At 38.9% G+C, this 18,659-nt stretch overlaps 2 protein-coding genes across 23 annotated transcripts in view; one reads left to right on the top strand and one right to left on the bottom strand.

The window, feature by feature from the left end:
* Positions 1–7,667, top strand: part of scrib (scribble planar cell polarity protein) — a 79,293-nt gene extending 71,626 nt beyond the window's left edge. For 12 of the 18 annotated variants that reach the window (XM_037756656.1, XM_037756658.1, XM_037756659.1 and 9 more), the window contains 5 exons: positions 221–360; positions 617–654; positions 1,162–1,236; positions 3,709–3,763; positions 5,295–7,667. In XM_037756656.1, the coding sequence (XP_037612584.1) occupies positions 221–360; positions 617–654; positions 1,162–1,236; positions 3,709–3,763; positions 5,295–5,431 (445 nt within the window). In that variant the 3' untranslated portion in view covers positions 5,432–7,667. Of the gene's footprint in view, positions 1–220; positions 361–616; positions 655–1,161; positions 1,237–3,708; positions 3,764–3,892; positions 3,923–5,294 lie in introns of all 18 variants that reach the window. The other 6 variants (XM_037756667.1, XM_037756660.1, XM_037756672.1 and 3 more) reach the window with 3 other exon arrangements.
* Positions 7,668–7,817: 150 nt separating this feature from the next.
* kif9 (kinesin family member 9) lies at positions 7,818–16,520 on the bottom strand. Of its 5 annotated transcripts, none has more exons than XR_005204930.1 (21): positions 16,363–16,520; positions 16,163–16,269; positions 14,407–14,575; positions 14,056–14,162; positions 13,376–13,606; positions 13,030–13,113; positions 12,837–12,929; positions 12,403–12,550; positions 12,224–12,288; positions 12,047–12,124; positions 11,845–11,913; positions 11,424–11,528; positions 11,254–11,309; positions 11,078–11,165; positions 10,851–10,969; positions 10,300–10,467; positions 9,963–10,171; positions 8,834–8,961; positions 8,607–8,743; positions 8,326–8,430; positions 7,818–7,944 (listed from the first exon to the last, which is right to left on the bottom strand). XR_005204930.1 is itself a non-coding variant. In XM_037756678.1 (21 exons), the coding sequence occupies exons 1-21, from the start codon at positions 16,403–16,405 to the stop codon at positions 7,858–7,860; spliced, it is 2,379 nt and encodes a 792-aa protein (XP_037612606.1). In that variant the 5' UTR covers positions 16,406–16,519; the 3' UTR covers positions 7,818–7,857. The 5 variants fall into 5 exon arrangements, 3 of the variants coding, with proteins under 3 accessions (XP_037612606.1, XP_037612607.1, XP_037612608.1); XR_005204931.1 differs by having other exon boundaries at positions 8,858–8,961; XM_037756678.1 differs by having other exon boundaries at positions 8,607–8,674; positions 8,782–8,961; positions 16,363–16,519.
* Between the last annotated feature and the right edge of the window lie 2,139 nt (positions 16,521–18,659).

The raw sequence follows: 18,659 nt of genomic DNA, 5'->3' as shown, positions 1-18,659 counted from the left end.
GTAAGCCTACTAGCAGTAGGTAGTCCTTTTCCTGGAATGCCTCCCTTTATATTGTGCAGTTAAATTAAACTGGTTGTTTGTGACAGCAAACCAGGACAAGGAGCACCCGACATTAGTAGTGATCGGCACTACAGCCACCTGTAGCGGTGTGTGTTGTTTCTGTATTTCTTTCCTTATCGTCTACTATCATGTGTTCTGATGGTGGTCATTTTTCTTGTAGAATGAAGTCTCTGGAGCAGGATGCACTGAAAGCACAGATGGTCATCGCCAAGTCTCGGGACGGGAAGAAACGTGGGACACTAGACCAGCTGACGGAGTCGCCTTCGCCCGCCCCGACACCCTCTCCCACGCCTATGGAAGGTAGGAAGCTGCTCTCCTCAACGCCACTAAGGCTTGATTACATGCGTTAGACTAACTTATATTCCTTCGATTTTTTTACCGTTTCTTTTGCATTTTTGTTGTTATTTCGGATTCTCTTACCATCCTGCTTGATGTTTTTTGTAAGGCAACTTTTGTTTTGAAAAGTATTATATAAATCAATCTTTACTTACCTACAAGCAAATTAAGTCTAAAGATTAAAGTTTCGTTCTTCATATTTCCTGTTTTCCTCTGACAGAGCTCAGTCCTCGAGGAATGACGTCTCCAGGCCGGCTGGTAAGTGCAAAACTTTTTTTAATTTTCATTTTGTTTTTGACAGATTTTTCCCACTGGCCTTTGTGTCAGTGTGAACGGTTTACCGTATCCTTTGAACGGACTTGGAGAGCTTGAATCAGCAAATGTTTGAACAAAGCTGTAACACTTGACTTTGCAGTTTAATTTGAGGAGCTTTATTTGAGAAAGGATATATAGTTGTTGGTTTACAAGCTGGAAAAGGGAAAAAACGCTTCAAATCACATTGGCATTAATCCACCATCTTGCTCATTGTCACTAGCCAATCAGAGCTGAGGACACACGCAGCTCTCCCATCATATGCCACAGCTGGCTGTTTGAATCACCCATTAGCCTCTCTGCCTCCCACCTCTCCTTTTTCTATTTTCTCATCCCTTTCTCTTACTCTTTCTCCTCCTTGTTATACTTTGTCCCTCCCTCCTCCTGTCCTTGTTTTCCTCTCTTCTCCCTCTCCCCTCGACCTCTGCTCATTCCCGTTTGCTATCCTTCTAGTCCCTGTCGTCAAAGAAGTTTGACTACCGACAGTTTGCTGCCATTCCTTCTTCCAAACCCGTATACGACATCCAGGTATTGGTTGCATGCTGAGCTCCCGGGGCCTCCTCCCTTCCCCCTGCTGCCTCTCCTCTCTAGTTTCTCTGTTAATCGAGAGGCATCAGTGTGACTGAAGTCTAGTTGGTTTTGGCTCCGTGATTGATCAGTACTTCCTGCTCTGCACTATAGTGATTGGCTCACTAACTCTCACTTTCACAATGAAAAGAGACTTACCCTACATAAATGACCAGCCCTGGGTCTCCTTTTCCCTGTCCCTGGTCTCCCACTTTCCACTCACAAATGTAGGAGCATCCATAGCAGTAACCCTTCACACTCATCAACTAATCAACCACAGACATTAACACAAACAGGTTTTTGATCCCACTAACCAGAATTGGTTCCGGGGGGAAAAAGTGGCCACAAACTCTGCATCTCATCCACTCTCACATTCACTTCCATCCGCTGTCTTGTTCCACGCATGGGTTCGCATATCAGGCAGAGGAATAACATCCTCCATTAGATCTCCTCTCATGCTCTGGCTTTTTGAAACCCTGATCTGCTGAAGGGGTCTCCTCCTGCGCTGTCATTAGGGTAGACGTTTTGTGTAGGTTTGTGTGATATAGTTTCCATTTCCTCTTCTCTGTGTGGAAGTGGAGATAGGAGGGGAAGCAGGGGAATCTTGGAGTGGTGCTGGAGTGAGCTTGTCTGGAAGTGGTCTTTTATTTTTGGGGTCAAGTATCTGTGGTCTTCTGTGTCAGTGTGCGCTCCTGAGTGTGGGATCTTGTGTAGTTTGGTTGTTGAACAGTGACCTCCGTTTGTTCGTATTCTCCTTCTATTTAGTGGATGTAATTTAATGGATATCACTGTGTGTAAGTGTTTGAACAATGTTTCCTTCATATGAACTGACAAAAGTCGTGTTTAAAGGCTGTGTGTTGATTTATATAAATAGTTATGTCGTATAGGAGACTCGAGGGACCACTATGATCTGCAAGGTGAGGGTCACTGTAATCACAATATAATCACAATATAATCAATGTAATGTTAAAACAATTAATATGAGAGAGAAATTAAATGAAGACTTGTAGCAAGTGTGACATTGTACCTTAAATGAATATTCATACAAACATAACATCTGGTTAAAGTAGCTAATTACTTTCCAATCACAGTTTTATAATCAAATAATTTCCCTTTAGATTATTGTCACCACCAAAAAACTTTAATCAAAACGACTGGAGAAATATCAGATAATAAAAGAGGACAGTTAAATGTTTTGTAGTAAAAAGACAACAAATGTCATTTTATTTAATAAATTCTTGCTGAAATGTGTGTCCCTTTTAATGTAAGATAACATTAAAGGGAGAGTTCAGTGTTTTGAAGTGAGGTTGTATGAGGTACTAATCCATAGTCAGAGTATTACCTACAGTAGATGACGGTCAGCACCCGCATCGAAGCAAAGCAATGTACCGCTGCAAAATGTATTTTAGCCACATAAAAGAAAAGCCCACCTAAAACAATCAATATCCGTTTAAGTGTACGCTATATTTAGAATGTTTTCACTGCTTAACTTGCCGTCAGACAGCCCTTTCTGAAGGGGAACTGAAGCCGTTGTATCCATCTATGCTTTCACCACCAGACTCCATTGGAAAAAAATTAACCACTGTGTACCTCACAGTACACAGTGGTTGCTGGTCTACCGCTGCCTCAATCGGTTAGTTTTGTTTATGTTATTGTGTGACTTCGGTGAATCTGAATTAACCAAAGTCACACAATAACACAAACAGACTAACTGATCAAGGCAGCAGTAGACCAGCAACTCCAGTGTTCTGTGAGGTAAAAATGACTGTTTTTTTCAATGGAGTCTGGTGGCGAGAGCATAGATAACGGCTTCAGTGCCTTTTCGGAAACGTAGACTGTACAGCTGTCTGTCTGTTTCTTGACCGTCATCTACTGTAGGTAATACACTGACTATGGATAAGTACCTCATACAACCCTACATCATTACGAGAACTATCCCTTTAATGTGATTAATGATCCTCAGCTTGCAGGTCGTAGTGGTCCCTTTAGTAGAATAAACAGCTGATAACAAGGAAAACATTATTGGCATTAGCATATAATAGCATCAACACAAAGACAACTTAACATGCTGCTTGGTTTTCCGTTGTGCATTGGTGACTCTTGTTGGTGCTGTACTGTTGCTCTGTTGGCTGTCTCTCTGTGGATGTGCCTACACTTCACAACAAAACCCCGGAACTGATGACCTAACGTAACCTCCCCTTTCCTTTAACATGCCGATCTCTCCTGGGGGGAGAAGTCCAGTAGAGCTACTACTGGAGGCTTTTATGGCTCTGACAGACTGGGGAGCTTCAGCACTGTCTGCTAAACCAGCAGTGAGCGGCTGGCTCATCCTCTCGCTGCCAGCTCCACTGCTCACATGGTGATGGCTTCACCTGGGATGCAGGTTACTGAAACACCCCCACCTCAGTTATTTACTCTCTTCTTCTCTTCCAGTCCCCTGACGCAGCTGATGACCTGCAGTTCATCGACGACGGCTCCAGCAACCCAGGTGAGTACTGGAGCTAGTATGCTGTATTTCATATTGTACAAAAGACGCCTTTGGGAAAGGGATAAGTGTGTGTGTGGACAATAAGTAATACATTTATTGCCTCAATTTTTTCTATCCTCTTTGATTCAGGTGACTACCTGGGATAAGCAGCTCCTATTGGTAGGATCCTGTGTGCATGTGTTTTTGGGTCTGTGTGTGATTGTACGCCTGAGTATTTAAGGAACGTGAGAAGAGAGTGTTGTTTTTTTTGCATTTATACTCTAACCAGCTAGTTGTGTGGCATAACTGCGGGTTCAGGTATTAAGGCGGGTGTGTCTACCTGGGTGTGCTTCGCCTGCTGCTGTCCACTACATACTGTAGGAAGCAGCACCTGATGTTGAGACCAAAGTGGAAGAGATTTGCTGTGTCTAAACTAACGATATCACACTAACCGTGATCCAAACTGAGCATGAATTTGTTTAAAGGGATAGTTTGGGGGTCACTGAAACTAGTGATTACAGGGTGCTCTAAGTAATTTAATAATCATGTTTGTGTCAGTCAGTATGTTTACATGCACGCACGAAAACAATTTGAAGAAAGGCTTTTTAGTGAGCGTCTAGCTTTTCCTTTTAGTGCAAAAGTGTCTGAATTTGATGGTGCAGCACTTCTAGAGGCTATTTTGTGTTGGTTGCAGTTTTACGCTTACTTTGGATGGAATTATTTTAAACAGAGATGCATTGCTAAATGTAATTATCTCCTTTCAACCACCTGCTCTGCTGCATAGCGATACATTCTCTGTCTGAAGTCTTTATCGTGCACATGCGTTACTTAAAATGCCAATAACCCAATTAAGCGTATACACAGCTCTACATCTTTACATAGACAACAGGTGTTTGCTGCTATATTAATGCTCTGTGTATCGAATAAAGCACCTTTAAGTGCATGTAAACACACTGAGTGAAAAAATAATTTAACAAAAGGGATTGCAAATTAGTTCTTGAAGTTACTTTAAAGGTGCTAAATTAAATATCCAGAGCATTATTATAGCAGAAAACAACTATTTTTTATGTGAGGATATAGAGGCGTAATGTCTACCTGAGTAGAGAATGAAGTCGCTCTCTCTCTGTGCTTTTACTGCATGTGAGCGTGCCCCACTATCTAGCTTTACACTGCTCTCATGCGGCGATTACAAATGAAACCGCCGTTTTGAAAAGGTAGAACCCAGCCCCAGGTAAACACTATTAGCGCTGTTAGCTGTCGCTATGTTGAGAGGCAATAGAAATGCTCCCAATCTCAAATGTAGCACCTTTAAACATGCAGTCACCGGTTGCTTTAGTTTTCTGCTAAAAACGTTTGCTTGTTTCCAGCTGCTGCTGTGAATGTGGGGCTTCTCTCGCAGGTTTAAGGGATCCATCTACTTTCGCCATCAGTCAAATGCTCATCTTTCCTCCTCTCCACAGCTGCCGTTGTGGAGTGACTGTCATGTAAAAAGAAGCTAAACTGCAGCAGCTTGACTAAAGTTGTTCTGTGTGTTTGTTTTTTTGTTGTCTAGTGCCCGCTGCGAGCCCTGAGGCCGAGGTACCCACCGCGCTGCCTGCCACCTCAGCCCTGGAGGAGATGGCCCTGTACAGCAACAAGCGCAAACTGAGGCAGGGCCGCCGCAGCCTGGAAACCGCCGTGCCCACGTAACACCTCACACTGAGAGAAGAAACAGGAGGTGGACAGAACAGTCACTAAACACTACACACAGTGTCAGTAGAGCGAGATTTACTCTCCCATATATAACCACTGCAGAGACTACGACGCTGATAGTCACCACATGTGCACACTCACTTATATCTTGCGTGCCAGTCTTGCCTGAACAGTCTGCGGATGAGCCGGCAAGTCGCTCAACAGTCCCTCGCGGGCAAGAACGAGCTCGTGTGGTTAGCTAGGATTGCTACTTACAGACCATTCTCTTTTTGTTGTTGTACACTCGGTTTACCAAGTAGAAGCTGATCTATTTTAAAAAGGAGGTGGCCGAAGTTTTTAGTTTTTTATTTTTCGCACCTCCGATGATTTTGCTGTTTTTAAAAAAAAAAAAAAAAAACATACTGGAAGAGAAAAGAAATGGGTCATAGCTATACTAACTTCTTGAATGATATTTTTAGGCTTTCAGTGAATAGATTGTAAAATGTCAGGGTTTTTTGTGAGACTTGGGCGGACAGGAGTGTATATATTGATTAAGGAGGGAACATCCTGCTACCTTCACAGTCCAAAATTTTGGAGAGCTTTTAAAACAAAATAAAAGTACATATCTTTTTTGCACTGCCACGAGTCAGCTTTTTAAGAACGTATATCTTAAGTAATTTATTGTTTTTAGCGTTTTATTCAAATTGAAGGCCTTCTATTTTACACTGTTTTAACCCCTCCGGTCCTTTTGGGCACAAAGAGCATGACTGATGCTCGTCAGAATTTATCTTTAAAGGGCAAGTGTGTAGGATCTGGCGGCATCTAGTGGTGAAGTTGCAGATGTAGGAGAACTACGGTGGGTGATGCGAAAACGTAAAAACGCGAATATCCCCCTCTAGAGCCAGTGTATGGTTTGTCCGTTCTGGGCTACTATAGAAACATGGTAGCTCCGTGGAGAGGACCTGCTCCGTATGTAGATATAAACGCCTCATTCTAAAGTAACTAGAAACGCACAGATTCTTATTTTCAGGTGATTATACACTAAAGAAAAAATAATTATTAATATTATATTCAATTTCTGCAAATAGATCCCCTGAAATGATATACACTGTTCCTTTAAACAAATTTGAAAGATAATTATGTGGGTTACTTCGTCAAAGCTTTCAACTAATGAATTTCATATCACTTTATATCACTTAATCTACTTTATATACACTTATGAATTCACCAACTAAAAGTATAGCTGTTGCACATCAGTGTCACAACACCGTAATGGGTCCTACCTGTGATTGACTGTGTTACATTCCCCTTGTAGAGAACATGACTACACTGGAGGCAGCAGCGGTGAGCAGCCAGTTTTACAGATTAACGGATCACAATATCAAATATTTAAGTTTGGAGTTTGCATTTTTAGTATCATTTATTAATAAACGGTACTCACTCTGCCCTATTTAGGGTATTACTTCTTTTTTTTTCTATCCTTGAATTGTTTGGAGGTATTCCAGAGTGACGTGAAGGTAGCAGGTGTTTTATTTTTCTGTCTATGGTTAATTTAAATCTGACGCCACTGAAAAATCATTTATTATTGTGTGAATAATGTACAAATACTGAAAGGAAAGCAAACTTTGGGTTTGAAACTGAGCCAGTCTTGACCAAGACCAAGCGAGTGTCTGGACTGCTGACGCATCTGGGTTTGGACAGGCTTGGGATGGGGATGCTCTCTGCATGTATATTGGTTTGTTAATGGGAGAACTGCGAGAGGCAGAACCAATTAGAAATCCCTCTCAAGACATTGTCGTCTTTCAGTTCACTGCTTGACATACTGTCAGTTTATGTATCTGATGGGTATTTTTTTGCAGAATCACAGCATCGTAGCATTTGTGTTAATTTAATGTAGGTTCTTCTAATGATAGCTTTCCATGTTGCTCTCACTGACTGAAATTCAGTTTGTTTGATTACATTTGCAATGGCTGATATCTCCTTTTTTTTTTTAAACTTACAGTAGGTAAATCTTTTTTTCAGATGGGTTTCACTACATTATTAATGCAGTGTTTCAAGTTGTTGTGTTTATTCTTTTGTCTTGAGTTCTATTTGGGGGTCTTTTACTTGCAAATAGTTTGGAGGGAAAGGGTCAGAAGTCCTAGGGTCAAGGGTTAGAGCTCATACAAGACTGTAACTAGTGAATTTGTACAACCAAAGAAGTCTATTTTGTGGTTCAGGAATAATAAATTTTACTTTTCATTTAAGAAGCGGATTCATCGTGTAGTGTCTTTTGTGCTCAATAAATGTACAATCTACAATGAACAGATTAAATGTAGAAAAATACCCAAGAGAAGTGAAAAGTTATAGTGAAGTTAATGACTAAAAAGGAAAATTGCACTTCGCCACATTTAGCACATCTGGACGCTGTAGTTCACCAACTTTAGTTTGTGCATAAAACTCACTTATCTAAAAGGTAGAATTGGAGGAAGTCTTCTCTGTCCAGATGTGTTCCTCTGCACTGGAGTAAAGGACATCAACCTGCTTTTCCTCTGTAGAGACAGAAAAATCAAAAGTCTTTTATTATTGCGTTATTATCACGTTAACTCTGACAGCCCTGGTCAAAATAAACCCTTATTTCACCAAGTTAAATATGAAAATAAGCCTGTACGTGTGAGTGGTTCTCGTTCTTCGGAGGCAGACCATTAAATAAGCAAAATAAAATGACCATTGCCAAAAAAACAGCCGGCGATGCACTCAGTCAATCAGCCAATCCTAATCCCTACTTAACTATGGTTTTCCTGATAATAGATAAGTGATTGGTGAGGTGACATGACCAATTTATAAATACAGACATTTACCACCATTCACTTCATGTCATTCGATGAAATAAGCAGCCGTTCATTAGATGTAAAACAGAATGGGACACCCACCCTTTTCAGCGTTCTGTAGCGGGCGTTGTAGAAGGACTCGGAGCTGGAGCTGTCAGGAAGACGCCCATTCAAATACTGCTCCAAAGTTCGCTGGTTATCCTCCGCCTGAGTTCAGCAAGGAAGCAGATTACACTTTATCAACATTTAGTTAAAACTTTTCCAATACATGTTAAACTAAAATGACTTCCTCCCCATAGCCTGCAGGCTGATCGGACTTGTTTAAATGAATCATGCACCTGTTATTTCTTTACTTTGTGTGAAGGTTTCTTTATCTGACTCACTTGTTCAAGGGTCTTGTCCAGCTCCTCCTCAGGTACCAGGACAGACTTCTCATACCAGTTCTCAAATTCTGGGACACACATGAACAGTTTTCTGAGCTTCTCAAGGCACCAATGATTCCAGCTATGATAACTCTAAGCTGTGTTAGGGAAGATAGAAGATATTAGTTGAACTGACCAGAGAGCAGGCGCACCCTGCACTGATCCACAAGGTGTTGACAGTAGTTGACCTCTGCCTTGATGTCACGCAGCACCTCGTATCTCTGCCGGTACAGGGCCTTCAGCTCTCTGAGCTGTATCAATGAAGTGGCATCTGGCTCCTGCAGCATTGGCTCCTCCTCAATAACCAAATACTGACCTTAATATAAAAACATAAAAAAGGAAAGATAGTTTTAACCTCTTAAATCTCAGATCTTTTGGCAGAACCATCAATACAAAGTGACACTGTGCAGACAGGCACTGCTCAACCACAAAAACCTTCATTATACATTTTAATTCTAAATAAGTCATAATACGTATTCAATTTTTAAAATATTTTTATTTAATAGGGTACTACAATACTATACTAAGACTTTTTTTATTCTTTTTTCGACATCCTATAGTATGACTTTTTCCAACATACTATACTATGATTTTTTTCTTTTTAAATCTTCGACATACTATACTATGACTTTCTTTTGATTATTTTTTCAAAATACTATGTAATGATGTTTTTTTCGACATACTATACTATGACTTTTTTTACCTCTTTTCGACATACTATGGTATGACTTTTTTTTACGACATGCTATACTATGACTTTTTTTTAACTCTTTTTTTCAACATACTATACTATGACTTTTTTATTCTTTTTTTCGACATACTATAGTATGACTTTTTTTTACTCTTTTTTTCAACATACTATACTATGACTTTTTTCAACTTTTTTTCGACATACTTTACTATGACTTTTTTTTCGGCAGGCTATACTGTCTTTTTTTTGACATGTTATACAATTACTTCTTTTCGACATACTACACTATAACTTTTTTTACCTCTTTTCGACATACTATACTATGACTTATTTCAACATGCTATACTGTGACTTTTTTCAAGAAAAAAAGATATAGTATAGGATGTCGAAAAAATCGTCATAGTGTAGTATGTCGAAAAAGTTTTCAAAAGGTCATAGTATGGTATGTCGAAAAAAATGTCATAGTATAGTATGTTGAAAAAAAAATTAAAAAACAGCCCTAATAGATAGTATGATATTATACTTCTTCTGGAACATAGAATACTACACATTAGGAAAGTTCCATTGGTAGCAGCACAAATCAAAGCATCTAAGTATTTTCTTAATGATATAAAAATTGAAAGTACCTTGGCCTCTTCTCGTCTCTTTGTGCTGCTGTATGGTGGCCGTGGTGCAGTCGATCTCTCTCTTGACAGCGTTGACCTCCTCGGTTAGCTGTCGAAGAAGACTGCGGCGTTCCAAGAGCACAGACTTGTTCTCCTTAAGGATGTGGTTGATCTTGCTGCCTTGTCCCACTTTAAAATCCTCAAAGGCTTCTGCTTTGGTTGGAGGAGAGCTGGGCAGAGACAGCAAACTTTTCAGGGGAAATGGTATAAAACAACACTGTGCACAGTCCATTTATAAGATTACTAATGATATTTGAGCCGTTTAATAGATAAAACTACATTAATATCATACACATACTCAGAGGGGAAGGGTTCATTGCCAGGCGGTTGGGACTCCTGTGTGCTCTGGCTCTCTCTGTCTGGTTCTTGTGACTCCTGTTCCCTCCCAGGCATCTGGACAGGATTCAGCTTTGCTTTGCTTTCCAAACGCTTCCTTGGAACTGGACTCCCTTCTACCTGTCTCTTGCTGTCTCTTGGATAATCACATTGAGTGTGCCATTAGGAAAACTAAACTAGTGCATTTAACTTAGTCCAGTCCTGTAGGCTTCAATCAGTACATAAATCAGGCAGATGTGGGCCCAATTACATATTGATTTAAAACTGGAGCCTCATTAATGTAAAAGAATATTCATAGTGCAACATTAAAAGGGTTTATATTGATGATTTTGTCACACCTATTATTATTATTTTGATTTGTCTTACTTTTATTTGGAAGTTAATCATGCTCAAATTTTGAACTACAGCTCCAATAATGCTTTTGGGGGATGTAAATAACAAGTATAATGTTGCATTGTCAGTTAGCTGTACGGCCACAACTTGTAGCTAATAAAATGTTCACCGTTCACTTACCTCTGTTTGTCCCTAGACTTTTTAGTTTTGGCTTTGGTCAAATTCGGGGGCTCGGTGTTTTTCAGGGATTGATCAGACACCTCAAAGCTGCCAGCATCGTCAATGCTGCTATCCCACTCCTAAAAGAGTTTACAAAGCTCACAATGAATTGTTCACTAAACAGGCTGTCAGTGGTACAGTAGACAAATAGTATTACAACTACTGATTTCCACGAGATGTTGAATGACCTTGATAGCAGCTGTGTTAGCACTTCGGTTTTTCTCAACCAAGTTGTAGGTCTGGCATAGCTGAGCCGTCACCTTCTGCTTCTGTTTCCTGCTCACATACATACATACATAAACAAGCTGAATCACTATCCATTAACAAATAAAGTATCTGATTTCAAAAGGTAGATGATACTCACTGAACAGCAAGCTTGAACTGGGCGAACACGGCTTGGACCTGTCTGATACTTATGATCTGTAATTAGATGTCATGGAGATAGAAATTTAAAGCCTTCAAAGGACAATTCCAAGCCAAAATTTGGTATGGTAGAGGAAGTATTAATAGCTGTGTTCTTTGTTATGTTCTCACGCTGATTTCCTCCAGGCTCCCCTCTAGGTACCTCTGAACCTCGCTGTGGATCTCAGCCAGCTGGGCTTCAGACAACGTCTCGTACGGGGTGCTCTGACGGTTCACCTGGTGGAGGGTGAATGATAGGCATTCAACTTCTAATATAAACCAGCTAAAAAGGAAGACGCTATAGATCCATGGCAGCAACCAAGAACATTCACAAAAAGTTTTTCATACCAAATGCAATAATTTTACTAAATTCATAAACACCATTTGCACTGGGACATGTCAGTTATCATTTTCTGTACTGTGCATGTTGTGCTATGTATTGTGAGTTACTATGATGTGTTTAACCAACCTGTGAAGCCAAAGGCAAAGTTCCACATTTGTGGACGATAAAGATTATTATTATTATTATTATTATTATTATTGCTCTACTCACCAATGTATTGTAGATGGACAGTTCCTCTTTCAGCATCTGTACATCCTTCTTAAGTTTCTTGATCTGAGTCTAATGACAACAGTACATTTCATGAGATCACTCGGTTTTCTGATGACTGGCATAGAGAGTACAGCACAATGCAGACTGTAAATACATATTTCTACCCATGTATGAGTAGTTTTGTGTCATTGTGTGAACTCACCGCTGGATCCACATGTTCATTAACAGCAGGGTTTGTCCGGACACACTTCATTCTGCTGGCAAAACGCAGAGTAGAGAGCTGCAAAGGAATATTAATTATCATGCATAGCTGAAATGTGACCACGTGCTGTAAGAAAGAGACTGGTTTCTGTTTTATATCATATATTCCACTCCTTACTGTTTCTTCAATCTGTGCAGCCTCACCGTAGATGTTGGCCACAAGCACAGTGTTGCAGTTCCCTCCTATAAATACAGTAAGTTTTACAAGCACAGTATTACTACAAAGAATATGACCATTTAAAACTATCAAATATCAGCTATCTGCATTGTTAAAAACCAAGGTCCTGGCAGTCTCACCCAGTGAGTCTTTGAGGGCATGAGTGAGTTTAGTCTGTCTGAAGGGAACGTGGTCTCTGCGGCGGTCTGCCAGGGCCAGGATGGCCTGCTCCAGGAAAGACAACGACTTGTTGATGTACATGGCTTCCTTGAACATCTGGCCCTCTGACTGGAAGAATAGGAAGGTGAAATGAAGAGGGGAAATTAAAAACTTACATGACAAATCATAGAGAAAGGCATATTCTTTTTTCACTTTGACTGGAGGATCAAAAAGCCAAGACCTTGTATTAATATAACCGAGCACATTTGAAATAGAAAGGGTAATTCTAACATCCCAACTGGACCTTATTCAAAGGGTCTGAGTGTTAAAGGTCACATATTATGCAAAAGAAACTTTTTCATGGCTTTTCAACATAAATCTGTGTATGTGTGAAGTAAGACAATCTCAAACTCACCCCAGTCTTTCTGACCCTCTCTGACCCAGCCAAATCCACCAGATTCAGCTTGGAGGTGACGTACTTGGCATCAGACAGGGTCCGTGAACGAGACTGCGATCAAGACAGTACGCAGGAAAAGTCACGTGAGGTTTGAGCACCAACACAACAGTACAGTACAAAAAAAACACATTAAAGGTATTTGGACTCGTACCTCTATATGCACAGTGAAGATACAGTGGGACCTGGAGGAGTTCCTGTTCAAGGCATGAGCTCCAATAATGCGATTCAACTCACCCTGAGTAAAGAAAGAACAGCTATATCAAGGTTCAATTGTGATAAAACAAGTGTGACCTGCAATTGGAGCAGGGGGCTCTCAGTGGGAACTATATAGAAATTAAAAGATGATACTGAACCTTTTGAACCATCTGAAGCATTAAAACATTTTAATTTCGTGCTTGCTGGTCATATAAACTTGAAAATGACTTAATTTCAATTTTTAGATGAATTACTCCTTCAAATAGGACATGTTTTTACGGCTGTAAAATCAGACCACACACCTCAAACAGCAGGTTGAGAGCCTCCTCCTCACTGTGGACAGGGTGAAGAGACAGACCTTTGATGAACACCCCTCTGCCGGGCTCCTCTGTCACCACCATGCCGCGAGGAGACGGGTGTGACGAGCTTCGCAGCGATGACAGCAGGTCCACCAGGGTGTCATTGTAGACCTCCAGGTAGGACAGGTGCACAGAGAACGCGTGCTCAGTCCTTTTCTCAACCTCCTGAAACACCTGAATACCATGTTAGAGATTTAAGAAAACATATTTACTTAAAAGGTGCAGTGTGTAGAATTTGGTGGCATCTAACGGGGAAGTGTTGCAGATTGCAACCAACTGAAACTTCTCCCGTGTGCCAAGCATGTAGGAGAACTACAGTGGCTGACATGAAAACGTGAATGACCTATCTAGAGACAGTGTTTGTCCGTTCTGGGCTACCGTAGAAATGGCAGTGCAACATAGTGGACTCTTGTGAAGAGGACCCGCTCCCTATGAAGATATAAACAGCTCATTCTAAGGTAATGAAAACACAATGATACTTATTTCCACGTGATTATACACTATAGAAAACATACTTATTAATATGATATTCCATTTCTGCCGATAGATCCCCTTAAATTCTACACAATGGATCTTTCAGAGTGTTTCAGGGATAAAAAAAAATTTCACATGATGCAAGTTACCTCCTGAAGGGCCCGAGGAATGACGCCTCTCTGCTTGTACGATTCTGTGGATCCTGTCATGGTGTAGGTCTTTCCTGCACCTGTCTGCCCAAAACACATCACAGTACCTGAAAAACACAAGACACTATAGAATATACACTAATTTCTTGGAAGATAAATCACGCAAATCTCCAAAACCTGACACGTCAAGCAATATAATCAGGGGAATTTGGGCCCTTTTAGTTGCTTTAGAGTCACAAGAAAATCAGAAAAACAACAAAGTTTAAGTGTGTTTACATTAATTTGGGTATGCTTATCTGGTATTAATACTTGACTACACACTGTTAGTTTTACGTAGACAAACAGATCTACCATTATAGCCATCCAGTGCTCCCAGTACCACCGGTCGGCACACTCTGGCGTACAACTCCTCCTGGGATACATCCTGCAGGACGCCTTCCAACCGGAATGACCAGGAGCTCAGCTGATTTTTCGAGTCTTGAGGCTTCCTGGAGTCTTTCCTGTGATAGATGTTCACTGTCTGGAGGACAAGACACAAAAAGAAGCTTTGAGTGTACACTACCAAACACAGGAATTATTTTCAAGCACAAAAATGAATGCATTAATTGAAATTATGCCACAAGATGTCCACTGTGCTGTGTTAGGATCCAGGACTAAAATATTGTACTGAAATGCGATGCAATTTGTATTCAGATAGCTGAAACGGTATACACTGCCTCCACCTTAATTCATGAGATATGTTCAATTATATTAGGAGATAAGATAAAACAGGTAAATCTGGCAAAGATGCCAATATTTGGCGTATCCATTATGCATATGGATGTAATGCAGTTTGAACACTTGTATAAATAAGTTGAAAGTTAACAGTGAACAGTGAGATGGGATATTAATACAAAGATAGGTGATAAATTAAAGGAAAAACCAACATCAGTGCTGTAAATAAATTAAAATCACTAGTAATTATTTGGACTAATAGTCAAGCCACACTCCAAATACACATTTCAGAAATATACACTCAAATACACTTGCTAAATAGATATCAGAAGATGGGACACAAAACTAAATCTCTTTATTGAAAGATTATGCTTTGTGTTACGTGTCCCGGTACTGAGGCGGTACTGAGTTCCCCAGACTTTAAGACTGAAAAACAGTTCCCATCCACATAATAATATAAAATAAAATGCCTTCTTAATAATAATAATGAACAAATGCCTCTTCAATAATGAACAAATGCCTCTATATTAACAAACAATAGAAATACAAAGAAATGGGTATAAAGGGTTTCATTGAAAATCAACAAATGAATAGAATACAAAAATACAGCCTGCAGGCGTTAGGCTATTGTAAGGCAAGCCAGCTGTTGCACAAATAGTACCTAAACGTCCCAGTGCAGGTAACCCAATTGGTTGGCACTTAACTTGTTTCCCCAACTAGGAGAGTCAACACTCTCAACAAACAAAACACAAAGATCACAGAATCCCAAAAGGGCCCAAAACAGACCAGAGTTTCTGGTAAAGCTGATAACACATGTTGCATTGAGTGAAGGAGAGATCAGAATGACACTGGGTGTGCAGTTTCCCTCCTCTTTTAAGCCCTACAGAAAGGGCGTCGTTACACCCTGATTGGCCAAGAGGGGAATGCACCAAGCTGCTCTCAACTATCATTTAAGAGCCAGTCCCCACACCCTGCGCAACAGGTGAACTGAATAACCCTCTAATCACTCAGCAACTCAACCAAAAAACACCAGGGAAAAGGAAACAACAGCAAACACCAGAGAATTGGCAGCTGCCACAATATTCATGAAGGCAGGATTAATGGCAGTGTTGTTGTATCAGACTGCATTAGTTTTAATAAATAAAAATGAAAATATAAACAAAAAAAGTGATTCATTTCCACTAATCTTTTTATATATATCCACAGGGAGCCACTGGAGAGGAGCTACAGAGACACAGGTTACAGACCCTGAAGATTTAACCTCAAACAATGAAAAACAAAAGTCTTAACACAATAAAATCAACTGGAAGTTACCAACACTTTTATTTCCGACAGGTTTACGTATTGTGATGTAATTGTGTAGCTGCTAGTGGTATTAATAGGGTATATTCACCTGTCCGTCAGGCAGACATTCAATGATGTGTTGGGAGAAGTCAGCCGTTGGTCTGATCCGGACAAACACTCCGACCTCGCTGCTGGGAGCCTTCATCATACCACCACCTGTGTCCAAAAACACGACGAAAACACAACACAACTCGAACCAGCAGCACCTCAAACTGCGTCAGACTGTACAGATATGTTAACTGAATCCACCTGAACTACTGGGACGAGAGGTTTTCAGGTGAAAGTGTGTCATTTCAGCTCAGTTTGTCGGCTCCAGGTCCATCATCATCTCCTCCGTCTGTCTGTGTTCAACGGCTGTCTGCCGGTTTACGCTCAGCGTCATGGCAACGACCGCGCGCACGCAGTATGGCAAATGGGCAGAGCACGCGCGCCTTGTGCCACCTGACTATGAACTGTTTTCAATCAAATTGAAAAAAATAAAAATAAAATAAATATAATATGATATATATTGATATATATATATGTTTTTTTTTACAATTTTATATATATATCAAATTGAAAAAAATATATACATATATTTATTTATTTATTTATTTTCAATTTGAGTGTGATTAAAAAAAGTTCATAGTTCATATATTTTTTTATATATATTTTTTTGTTTAATTTGAGTGTGATTAAAAAAAGTTCATAGTTCATATATATATATATATATATATATATATTTTCAATTTGAATGTGATTAAAAAAGTTCATAGTTCATATACATTTTTTTATTTAATTTTCTTTTTTCAATTTGAGTGTGATTAAAAAAAGTTAATAGTTCATATATATATATATATATATACAGTATATATATATATATATTTATTTAATTTTTATTTTTTATTCAATTTGAGTGTGATTAAAAAAAGTTCATAGTTCATATATATATATATATATATATATATATTTTCAATTTGAATGTGATTAAAAAAGTTCATAGTTCATATACATTTTTTTATTTAATTTTCTTTTTTCAATTTGAGTGTGATTAAAAAAAGTTAATAGTTCATATATATATATATATATACAGTATATATATATATATATTTATTTAATTTTTATTTTTTATTCAATTTGAGTGTGATTAAAAAAAGTTCATAGTTCATATATACATATATATATATATATATTTTCAATTTGAATGTGATTAAAAAAGTTCATAGTTCATATACATTTTTTTATTTAATTTTCTTTTTTCAATTTGAGTGTGATTAAAAAAAGTTAATAGTTCATATATATATATATATATATATATACAGTATATATATATATATATTTATTTAATTTTTATTTTTTATTCAATTTGAGTGTGATTAAAAAAAGTTCAAAGTTCATATATATATGTATATGTGTATATACACACACAACCAACAATAATTATGATTTTCTTAAACACGCCAATTGCTAATTTTGTTTTATTATTGTGTCTTATTTTGTAAATTAATGAGGGCAAACTGAAATTAATTTATAAAATCATCTTCTAAAAAAGCATTTAGATTTTATTTTTTTGTTATTCCAACTACCCTTCCTATGAGGTTGCTTATTTAAGAGGTTGATTATAAGTGATACATTAATTTTTGGCATTTGAACAACTACAGAACTACAACTGCATTTCATAGTGCAATCCTGTATTGTATGACAACAGAGATGAACCTTGAATTAATTAATTTCTGTATTAGAGACTACAACTACAGTATATGATTTACTTATTTCACGAGAAGCAAATACTGTATATAAAATACACAATAATGTATTAATTAAATCCACCTGAACTACTAGAACGAGAGGTTTTCAGGTGCAAATGGGTCGCGGGAGGAACTCAGTGGGATTATGTCCAAACTTCACTACATGAAGAATCAATCGAGGAGAAACAACTTACTTGTGGAAGGAGGGAAAACCTCTGAAAAGAAGATCAAAACTCCAAATTGTGGTTAAACTTCCATGCTTCAAAGACAGACAATCAATCCGCTCTACCACAAGAAGGCAGATATGACAAAGGAATGACAAGCTGACTAAATAGCTCAGGGGGCGAACCCTGGCGAACTGAACGGACCGGCTTGGTGTTTAACTCGAGTCAGACCATGTTTTTGATGTGAATCTTTGAACAATGTCTCTGGGTTTATCTAAGAAAGGTGTAAGGATTGCACACCTTAACATCTGTAGTCTAAAGCAACACATTTGGATATTTTGCTTAATGTCTCTGAAGTAGCCATACCTGGTTATAGTATATTTAGACATGACAGAAATTAGCATGGGGAGGTGTGGCTATAAATGTACAAAACCACATTCCAATTAAGGTCAGAAATGATCTGATAATTCGAGTTACAGACGCACTGAACGTGCCAACCAGGGTGTGCTCTAACAGGTCTGGAGTAATATCAGCCACGTGCATTGACCACTTTTACACTAATAATGCCAGTGAGCACTGCTAGGAGGCAGAAAACACCAAAACAAGCACTAAATACCACTAGCTAAATTTTTGTTTCCAAAGTGAAAGAGTTCTC

The sequence above is a fragment of the Sebastes umbrosus genome, chromosome 21 (assembly GCF_015220745.1).
Source record: "Sebastes umbrosus isolate fSebUmb1 chromosome 21, fSebUmb1.pri, whole genome shotgun sequence".
NCBI lineage: Eukaryota > Metazoa > Chordata > Actinopteri > Perciformes > Sebastidae > Sebastes > Sebastes umbrosus.
Note: the sequence above shows the minus strand (reverse complement) of the source record. Positions and strands in the feature narration are given on the sequence as shown.

Bases quoted from the DNA above. Each gene is read 5' to 3' on its own strand.
- kif9 (XM_037756678.1), bottom strand. From the start codon at position 16,405: ATGACACACTTTCACCTGAAAACCTCTCGTCCCAGTAGTTCAG. The intron at 16,270-16,362 runs GTGGATTCAGTT...TTTTGGACACAG, and splicing joins CTCTCGTCCCAGTAGTTCAG to GTGGTGGTATGATGAAGGCT. The intron at 12,930-13,029 runs GTACGAGTCCAA...TCTTGATCGCAG, and splicing joins TCTTCACTGTGCATATAGAG to TCTCGTTCACGGACCCTGTC.